The sequence below is a fragment of the Vipera berus genome (genome assembly GCF_964194415.1).
Source record: "Vipera berus genome assembly, chromosome: Z".
NCBI lineage: Eukaryota > Metazoa > Chordata > Lepidosauria > Squamata > Viperidae > Vipera > Vipera berus.
In genome coordinates this window covers 12163073-12174541 of record NC_138205.1, presented here as the reverse complement: position 1 = coordinate 12174541, position 11469 = coordinate 12163073, and the positions used below count along the sequence as shown (strand labels likewise).

At 36.8% G+C, this 11469-nt stretch overlaps 1 protein-coding gene across 1 annotated transcript; it reads left to right on the top strand.

Moving 5' to 3' along the window:
• Window positions 1-1447: 1447 nt before the first annotated feature.
• Window positions 1448-1879, top strand: LOC308678642 (angiogenin-2-like; the record flags this gene model as incomplete). The annotated part of the gene is made up of 1 exon (XM_081345870.1): window positions 1448-1879. The coding sequence occupies one exon, from the start codon at window positions 1448-1450 to the stop codon at window positions 1877-1879; it is 432 nt and encodes a 143-aa protein (XP_081201996.1).
• Window positions 1880-11469: the final 9590 nt, after the last annotated feature.

Below are 11469 nucleotides of genomic sequence, written 5' to 3'. Positions count from 1 at the left end.
GTACCATAAAATTACCCGGTATATATCAATGGAAAGATAATTTAATCAAGAATGTAATGCAAGAAAGTTTGTTCAATTATCTGTACTGTATTCTATGAAAAGTTATAGCCAAATAACCAGAAAAAGGAAGTACAACTTGCTTAGGTTGATATCAGGTAGCTTTCCTTCATCTGATTGTAGCCAATGAGCATGAGAGCCAATCAGGTGTCATCTTGTTTTGGCAATGAGCCATTCAGATCACAGTACAGTAGGATTCAGTTATTGATGTCATATGTTGAAGCTGAGAGGAGGACATTTGTCAGTGTGTTATGTGATCGCTATCAAGTTGGTTGGGTTTTTTGTATTCTTTCATTTAGTGAGCTTGTATGGTTTTATCTATGAGAAGCAATAGAGAATTGGTTTGCAACTGCTTTCTTCCAGGAGATACATAGATAGATGGCAGATAGATAGATGGTAGATAGATAGATAGATAGATAGATAGATAGATAGATAGATAGATAGATAGATAGATAGATAGATAGATAGATAGATATGTAGGTAGATAGATAGATGATAGAGATAGACAGACAGACAGGATAGAAAGACAGGATGGATGGATGGATGGATAGATAGATAGATAGATAGATAGATAGATAGATAGATAAAGATGGATAGATAGATAAATAGATAGATAGATAGATAGATAGATAGATAGATAGATAGACAGACAGACAGAGATATATAGAAAGACAGACTGACAGACAGACAGATAGAGATAAATAGATATATAGAGAGACAGAGTGATAGAGAAATAGAGATAGAGAGATAGAAATGTTTCAGCACAATAACCCTCAGAGGTAGGTTGGGCTGCGAAAGCTTGAAGCCCAGTATCCCCAGTCGTACTCTACCATGTTAGTTCTATGCCACATTGGCTTAAGTGGTTGTGAACCATGCACAGTAAACATAGCTTTATGTGTAATATATTAATTAATTAATTAATTAATTAATTAATATGAAGCTTAATAGTAAATAAAGTCTGGATATTCCAATCAAAGAGAATAACTGTAATTTGGGGTTGAACTGTGCAGGCCTTTATGGTTTTTGAACTTGGTTGTTTGCTGGCCAATTTTTTGCGACTCAACTATGTCATCCTGTTGGGTAATGAAGTGTCAACCAGTGAGTAGCAAAGTTCAACAACTATCAAGAATTCTCCATTCTGGAAATTATCACTGATGAGAAGCTTCAAAAAAGTGATCACATATTATTAAATGTTGACAGCTGCATATAATTTTAACATGAGAATTCATGAAATTGACTCCTAAAATACAGTATTTGCACAAAAGATACCAAAGAGGACAACTTCATTTTACTTTCCATTTCTTCCAAGCACAGTATTGCCTCTGATATTCCACCAAAGCATTGAACTATCTTCTCTACTTCTTTCAGGTGTCCCTTTTGAACTGCCAACATGAGAATGCCTTTTAAAGGTTTTGAATTGGTCCTCTTCTTAGTTCTGGCCGTGGTGCTGTTACCAGGTGCCTATGCTCCTGACTATAAGACCTTCTTGAGACAGCACTATGATAATCCAAAGAGCAATGTTGGAAACCGCTACTGTGACACCATGATGCAAAGACGGGGGATGACCAGGCCAAACTGCAAGGATAAAAATTCCTTCGTTCATGGCACCAAGAAAAACATCAATAATGTGTGTGGTTCTGGAGGTCAGCCTTATGGTAATGGCCTTCGGCGTAGCCGTAACCGATTTTCAGTCACTACCTGTAAGCTCAGAGGGGGCTCCAACCGTCCGCCTTGTAGATATAGTGAGAATACTTCATCAAGATTGATTGTTGTGCGTTGTGCAGGTGGAAACCCTGTGCACTTTGACGAGAGCCAGATCTAAGCTGAGATATGAAGCAGCTCATTCAAAAGGCTCAGCTTTTTAAGATAGCTCTTGCATTTCCATTGAACATGGATCCCCCCAGTCCCTATGTTTTTGTGCAGAATTGTGGCTATTGTTTTCTTCTTCTGCATAGTCTTGCAATTTTCTTAAACTAAAAGGAAATAAAAAAGCAAGCACCACCAAATGCACCATTTAAGCTCGTGATATATACCCAACCAAATGCTTTGCAAGCCAAAGAAATAAATGTTGCATAAGATTTTACTGTCTGCAGTTTTATTTCATAAATATTGCTTTAACTGAGGAATTGAAGGGATTCCATGAGCATTACATGGAGAGAGTCATATCCTACCTTATCCATCTCTATGCCTTTAACTATATACAGAGCTGCTAACTAAACAGCATCAATTTCCCTAAAAATGAAGCACATGGAAGTATTTGCCCAAGAGGCATTATGAGTGAATGGTGTAACTACTGTCACCTAAAGCAGTAGTAAAATAAAATTTAAAAGCAGCAAAAAGATCCATAGTTTTTTTCCCCAAAAAAACTTTTGTTCCCCAAATTACCAGTAAAAGTAAAAAATATTGACTTTGAAATTTGATCTAAACACAGCTCAATTTAATCTACAATTTGAAGCCTCAGTTCTATTTCAATCCTCTAGTTGAATCTGATGCACCAAACCTATTACATTAAGGCCAGGAGTTCTTAACATTTTTTGTGTTTCAGCATCCCTTTAAGAGTCTGGTGAAAACTAGGGACCATTGCTGTGAAATCTTTGAGCATTTTTTTCACAAAATACTAAAACACATGAAGTACCTATAGTCACAGGTGCCTTGGGTATAATCCCAAAACATCTGGAGCATCACTTGGAAACCACCAGCATTGACAAATTCACCATCAGTCAATTGCAAAATACAGCTTTACTTAGAACATCTTACATCCTGCAACAGTACCTTTAAACATCATCAAACATCCAGATCTGCCTATCCAAGGTCCTTGGGAATGATTCAATAGGTGGATAAAAATGCCAAATCCGGTTTGAACATCTGTCTGTGCAATGAACAATAGTAATTCATGAATGAATTCTCTAAAAGCTTTGACTGGAAAGATGGATAAAAAGTAAAATAAAATAAAATAATAAAATAAATAATAAAATAAAATAAAATAAAATAAAATAAAATAATAAAATAAAATAAAATAAAATAAAATAAAATAAAATAAAATAAAATAAAATAAAATAAAATAATAAAATAAAATAAAATAAAATAAAATAAAATAATAAAATAAAATAAAATAAAATAATAAAATAATAAAATAAAATAAAATAAAATAATAAAATAAAATAAAATAAAATAAAATAAAATAAAATAAAATAAAATAAAATAAAATAAATAAAATAAAATAATAAAATAAAATAAAATAAAATAAAATAAAATAAAATAAAATAAAATAAAATAAAATAAAATAAAATAAAATAATAAAATAAAATAAAATAAAATAAAATAATAAAATAATAAAATAAAATAAAATAAAATAAAATAAAATAAAATAATAAAATAAAATAAAATAAAATAAAATAATAAAATAAAATAAAATAAAATAAAATAAAATAAAATAAAATAAAATAAAATAAATAAAATAAAATAAAATAAAATAAAATAAATAAATAATAAAATAAAATAATAAAAGTAACCACAGAAAAATTCTGGAGACATGTTGAATGTGAAACAGAGAGACAAAAAGTCCCATTCAGAAATAATAAATAACATGGCAGACATAAAGTCCATTGCCCCCATAACTATTACAGCAATCCTGTATTATAATTTTCTTGAAAATCTACTTGGGCACATGTAGCTTTGTATAATTAAATAGAATGCATTTTTTTGTCAATTGATCCCTTTTTCAAAAACAGGTAGATACTTTATTGTAATAGTTTAAAGTGTACCAAATCATCCTTTTTTTTTCTCTTGAAAGCCTGCAGAACTGATTAGCATGGAGTAATCATGATGGATTAGGGACAGTGCTTCTAGCGCTATGAAGGTACAGGAAAGAATGTTAAAATTTGGCAGATGAAAATGGAAGAAAATCCTGTCTTCCAGGATGTGTAGAAACATCGTAGGATGTAGAGCACATCCAACATTCCAACAGAGAGCAATGGCCAGCTATTACTCTTAAAGAAAATATGATCTTTCTATCACGAAGAAAATGACATATTGTTCTTTATCTTCATTAACTTGTCTGAAGTTTAATTATGTAATCCTACATTCTTTCACTATTTCCCATGATGCCTGATGGAAAGCTCCCTATATAAACCACAATTTAAAACTCTCAGTCGGAAGACTTTCATATTCCTGGTCTAAAGATAGCTTCTGTATTTTGCAACAGATAAGACAGTTTCTTTGTGTTCATGCGGAGGTCTTCTCCAACACTTCAGTGAAGGTAGGAATGGTGTGAGTTGATGCAAAATGAGAAGAATACAACAAAGATTGTCCACAGGAATTCCAGAGGGAGAATGCTTAAATATTGGGATATTAGCTTAAAGAAAGGACAAACCAATGAGTGGCATTTGTGATTTGAAGATACACAACTCCAGAATCAGAACTGAACTGATTTGAAAAGAAAGGACACAATTGCATAGGGAAGAGGTAATTTATAAGGTAAGAATCGGTCAGTGTTTCCCATCATAGGTTCTACATTCACCTTCTACTATAGGAGATTCTATTCTGAAAGGGAAATGGAAACTGTAATAGTATGAAGAATGACCTTGGGACATAGGGAACTAGATGCAAGCAAAGAAGCATATAAAAGTCAGCTTAACCTGCAGCAGATTAATGTGTCTGGAACAAGAAGTCAGACGTTTTCCCTAGTTTTCAGGTTAAAAGGAATGGAATGGACGAAGAGAAAAACTTTCTGACTTGCATGATTCTCTTACTGTAATCTTCCAATAAAGTAGAATTAGGTCATGTTTCCTGTCTGGTCTGTCATGTAAAGCTGACAGAGAATAATGGGACTGGGAGAGCTCAGGAGCAGATAATATTATTTGACTTGTAGGAGTTTAGGGCAGGATTTGGGATTTTAATCGATCAAGGAAGGAATATGCATAGTCTGCATTACATTTGAGTCATGGCATTCTTGCCCAAAGGATTACTGTTTAGTTTTACGCAGTATATTGATTGTCCATAGCAAATGATAAAACTTTCTAAGATTAACCTAAAATTGCAAGATGAATCTAGAGAGAAATGATCCTGACTAGGAGAATAAGGCCACTTAAAGAAAGACAATTCCAAAGAAGGATTGATCTCACTTGGATATACAGAAGTTGTGTTTTGAACAGCTGAAGAGGCATTTGTCAGGACCCACCCCAATCCACGTCTTAGGAAAACAACAACTCTTGAAGTCAGTTCTAGTCCAAAAGGAATATTTACTAGGACACGCTTGGTTGTGGAAATACAAGACAGGACTTAGTATTGTTTTACAAATTGAAATTTTATAAAGGGTACCCAGTTCAACCCCCCCTTCCCTCAACCCCATTTGGTCAGCCCCCATCATTCTACTTCGTGTCATCCCTTTCGTGGGGGGGGGGGAAAGGAACTTCGAATCTTTATGGTTATTGGCTTCTTCCTCTACAGAATTAAAAGAAGACACAGGCCAGATGCCTTCTTCTCTAACCCTCCCTTTTGTTCCCCCAGTTCAAAAGGTTCCCTTGGTCTTTGAAATAACCTAAGGCAGGCTGAATCCACATATGCTCCTCCTTCCTCAGGAGATGGCAGAATCCATGGGGGGGGGATAATGTTTTAAACATACATTTATGAATGTGATATAAATGGATTCTGACAGCATTTATAAAGCATAAATCTTCCCTTCCCATAAAAACTTTAAGTCATGAGGGGAAATGTTATTCATTTTATTTTCTAAATATCTTAAGGAAACTAAGAAAACTCCTTCCTAAATAGTGTACTACAATACTCAATGCACCTATTTTTAACTTTGTTTTTGATTTGCAGACCTTTTGCAGATCATTTGTGATCTGTATGATGTAACAATCCTGCCACAATGAAGCTCAATGACAGAAGGAATTATCTTGAAACATAGTGCATCCTATTTGACCGATGTGCTAAAACAGGACTGGATAGTTTAGAAAAAGATTAATCCTTCAAATTAAGATAAAGCAAAGCATTATGGTAAAGTGTGTGAACATTTAAACTGGCTACTCTCCATTTTAAGACAATGAAAAGAGAAAGGTGTTCAAATATTTCCAGAGTCATTTTAATAGCACAATCACTTTTGAATGTGCTTTATTTTGGACCTATGTGCAGCGGTGGGATTCAGATATGTGAACAACTGATTCTCTGTGTAGATGCTGCTTATGGAAGTCCTTTCTGGGTCTGGGCAACAAAATATTAGCTACCGGTTCTGCCGAACTGGTGTGAACCAGCTGAATCCCACCACTGCCCTCATGTCTCATGAAGTCTCCTGATTCTAATTTGTTTTGTCTTAATTCCTACAAGAAAATATCTACAGAAACCCATAGGCTTTGAAACACCAGGGAAGAAGCTCATCTACAGGTGGCATTTTGCAAAAGAAGGAAGCCACCCTCATTCAGCTGGCAATTGGGAGACTGCAACCCTCTCCTAACTCTTGCTAGGCTTTGTGGAAGCCAGCCCCCTGCATGCAGGCAGCAGCTCCTGAACAAGTTTACTCAAAATTTCTCCTCATTTATCCCCTCTTTCCCTCACACAGCCAGATTTATAGCAATAACATTTAGACTTATATACCGCTTTACAGTGCTTTACAGTTGTCTCTAAGCGGTTTACAGAGCCTGTTTCCCCCAACAATCTGGGTCCTCATTTTACCGACCTCAGAAGGATGGAAGGCAACCTTGAGCAGGTCAGAATCGAACTGCCAAACTGCAGTCAGCTGGCAGTCAGCAGAAGTAGCCTGCAGTACTGCATTCTAACCACTGCACCACCATGGCACACATTTATCTTTTCCTTCCCTCAGAAAATTGTATTGAAAAAAAGGGGGGGAAAGCTGGGAAGGACAGACTTGTTGATCTTTTCCCCTCTCCATTGAGCCATCCCTCCTCCTGGAGCTCTCCATTCAGGGAAGAACTCAATAATGGAAGGAATTTTCTTGGAAAGTAGTGAATCCTATTTGACTGATGGGTTAAATCAAGATTGGAGAGAACAGATGAAAGGAAAAAAAAACATTCTTTAGAGAAGGGATTACTCCTCAAATTAGGATAATGAAAGTATTATGGAAAGGTGTAGGAACCCTCAAGACAACCAGTCTTCCTTTACAAACAGAGCAAAGAGAAGGGATTTCAAAAATGTCAGAGTCATTTTAATAGGACAATCACTTTTGAATATGAAATTTATTCTGGGCCTTCACACAAAAAGAAACTACAGCCCAACATAACAAAAAAGCCACTGCAAAAGACAAACTAGAAACAAAAACTAAAATAAGCAGGAAAATGGTAAGAGAACAACTAAGTATCCAACCTTGATGAATATAAATTATGGGACCCAACAGTCTACATCCTAGAGTTCTGAAGGAGCTGGCAGATGTTATCTCAGAACCACTGCACCACATCTTTCAAAAATCCTGGAGCACCGGGGAAGTACCTGAGGATTGGAAAAGGGCTGATGTGGGGGGGGGGAATGGACCCAGGAAACTACAGACCAATCAGTTTAACATCAATACCTGGGAAGATCCTAGAAAAGATAATCAAAAACAAATCTGCAAACAACTAGAAGCAAACAAAGTTATAACTAGCATGGGTTTATTAAATACAGATCATGTCAAACTGTCAGAGCATGCACAGTCTTATTGCGCTGAGGTAACCCAGGAGTAAATACAGTAAACAGTGATTTGTAATTAAATGATGGTTTATATTACACTAGCTACAAATACACACTAGAAACAAGATACATGCACATGGTAATACAGCAAACTCCAATAAACAGCAATTACAAACGGATGGGGGAGAAAACTCCAGCAAAAAACCTTCTCTTTTATACTCAGGCTCTTAAAGGGATAAACACACCTGCTGAGTAATTCCTATTATTACATCATCCACATTACATTAAATCTTTACATAAGCTGTTTAGCTATTAAATTATTATCCTGACATGAAGCAATCTTATTTCATTCTTTGATAAAGTGACTAAACTAGTAGACCAACGAAATGCTGTGGACATAGTATACTTAGATTTCAGAAAGGTATTTGATAAAGTAGACCACAACCTACTCCTTGATAAACTAGAAAAAGGTGGAATAGACAACATCAGCACCAGATTGATCTGTAGCTGGCTGGCAAACCATACTCAATGAGTAGTCCTCAATGGCACTACATCCACATGGAGAGAAGTAAGCAATGGGGTATCACAAGGTTCCATCTTAGGCCCAGTACTCTTCAATATCTTCATAAATGACTTTTATAATGATAGTTTAGGCATGAGATTATAGACAGTGCTTCAAGTACTGTGAAAAGAAGCGAAGAATATTAACATTTGGCAGATGACAAAGAAAGACCATCCTGTCTACCAGGATATTTAAAAATATTACATAATGTAGACCATGTGTACCATCCAACCTTCCAAAAGAGAGAGGGGGTAGACTGGGAATTATGCTTTGCTGAATCACTGCAAAAACTTGAGGGTTTTGAGATGGTCACATTACCCGTCCATTGTTTTTGGTTTCTTTCTGCCTTCTTTGTTCCTGGCTCTCTTCCTCTTTTGATTAATGCACTTTCAATCACCCTATTTCTGGAGAAGGATCTATGAGCCCTAATGGCTAGACCGGTCTAGGAAGTGATTGTCAAATGAAGGCCAAAACTCCTGTGTCGAAATGGGCTGTAATAAAAGAATCTTGCAAGCCTGGTTGTGCTGTTCCTCCTTCATTCTTTTACACTGTAACCTGTGCAATCGGAACTTGTTCTTTATTATGTAATGTATGTGATGTGACTGAAACTTTATTGCAGGGGTAATAGAAAAAGCCTCCTGACTATAATATAATAAATCTTTCTTTAAGAATCCTATTATATTTTGTTCAGTCTTTTTTCAGGCAAATGTTGGGACTTATCAGGAATGGGGAAAAGGGGATAGCAAGTGTGGAGGAGGGGTGGCCAAAAATTTTGATCTGAGTGAATCAGAATCTTCTTCTTCTGAGAACAAATATTTCTGTCATCGGGTTGTTTCCCTACCTGTTATGGGAAGAATCCAGAGAAAGAAATTGTTCTGTACCAGCCTACTACCGGCCCTGCAGATAAGGCAGGGACAACCCCTTTACAAGAAGGCAAGAGGCTGGAACTAAGCCTGCCAAATTTATGGACACAAAAGCAAACAGAGCAAAAAAAGACATGAACCATGAAACAGGAGCTATTCAAACGGTTGCCTTCAGCAAACCAGCCCTCCCACGCATTCCCCTTTTAAACAGTTCAGGGTGTGGCTTCTCTCTGCCTCCTTCCGAGGTGCCCCATTGCCTTCCTCTGTTTACTCCTGATTGACTGCCTCCTGCGTTGGGCATCCTTGAACAGGGCCAGCTGTGGGTCATCTTCATCCACGCTTGTCAGGCTCGCACAGCTGGGTCTGCGTCGTAACCAGATGGGAGGGGCCTGGCTGAGGGCTCTCATCAGCAAGCTCTCCAACACCCTTAGCAACCTCTCCAACACCCCCCTCCTCCTCCTCTGAATCGTCCGACCCAACTGCCGAACCCACAGGCTGACCCTGAATCACAACAGAAATATCTTGGGAAATATTAAAAAGACAGAATATATTACCCCAAAGGAATGATGGAGAAGATCTTTAAAAAGACAGAAACCAGTCCACAGAAATCAGCCCAGCCCCTCTCCCACAAGCAGAAACTAGGCAGAGACCACCTTTTAGAAATGTAGATGTGATAATCCTTTCAGAAAGGTTGGAGCCAGGAAGCCAGAAGCTGATGGGATTAGAAAGACAAAGACCCCTAAAATATACACACCCCACCCAAACCCTAAGGACAGGAAACATAATAGGATTAGCCTACCAATACCAAAAAGGACACACTGAACCTCAGGTGAAAGTTCATGCCACAGGAGCAGGAAATAACCTCCAAAGCCCAAGAAGGTATAAAAGCCCACCAGTCCCAGCAATATGTGGTCAGCTGCTCCAGAACCTCATGTCTTTTGGCTCTGCTTTTCAATAAATTACAACCTTCTTTCTAAAGCAGTCTCCATTTTGTTTATTCCTGGCTTGAACTGGACCCTGATGAAGATTTTTCTTTCAACACTGTAATGAACGTAAATATTTTTCACACTCATGCCTTTATCTCAATATCATAACATTTGAAAGAAGGATCAAACCTGCTAATTCCATTTCTAAACATCGTGGGAAGAAATCAGAATTGAACTACTTATAACTAAACTAAAAATTAAGAGCCTCTGCACATTCTCAGGCTGACTGTAAAATATATTGCTGTTTTCGTTACTCTAAATGTTGTTTTCATTATTCTCCAGGTTATTTTTCACCCTTGTGTTTGAGATCTTCATCAACTGCTGGAGTAGAAACATTGATAATCCTGAAATGCATATTCCACAGCACTTTTTTTAGGGGGGAGCTGTTTTTGAGAATTGCACCATTATATAAAAGAGTTAAGAGCCAGATTGTTACAATACTTGAAGTTAACCAAAAATATAAGGGAACCAATATGAAAAAATGGCCGAGAAACAATTCCCAATTGTCTAACCTTGTCTACAATCAACTGTCTAAAATTACCTTTATACAAGTGACATGCAAATCTTGCAAAAGTATATGGGATTGCTTTCTTTTATCTTCATCCTATATGCTATTTTAATACAACTATTTTTGTGCTATTGCTATCATTTTTAGAATAACCTTTATACTTCATTAGTATTACCTTCTTTTTTGAGTGTGTGCCTTTGAGTCAGTGTTGACTCCTGGTCACTCTACCATTTTGGGGGACAATTATTCCCTGACCACCCAATATGCTTTCTATAAAACTTTTCCCTTTGGGGCTAAAGAAGTGAACTGCTATGATGAATGGGTAGATGGGTATTCAGTGTGTAAAGAGATGATAGCTGAACCAAGACATAAAAATGCAAATTCAGCTAAAAAAAAATGAAGCCAGTTTAAGAGCAATCTCATAGAAAGGATTTAAGAGTCTTCTATCTTTGGTTACTTCTTTTTCCTACTCTATGATTCTTTTTAGCATGGCTCATTGGTAGGTTCAGCCACTTCTGGGATGATATTTCAATCTACATGCAGACTACCCCATGTACTATAATCAATTTTAGGCACTGAAACATTATTTCCCACCTGTCCTTTTGCAGGAAAAGTGCTGAACTGTCTGTTCCATGGGTGATGTCTGTGAATACATACTGTATGTGCACCATAAAGCAGAGGTCCTCTATCATTTGGACCCCAGGGACCTGTTACATGGAGAGAGGTTTTTCCGTGGACAGGAGAGGACATGCTTTTTTGTGCTGCCTGCATCCCACGGATGGAACTTTGCTTGTTTGTGCGGACTGGTTGCTGACATGCTCTGGCCAGATACTGATTAATGGACCGGGGTTTGGGGACCCCTGCCATAAAGAA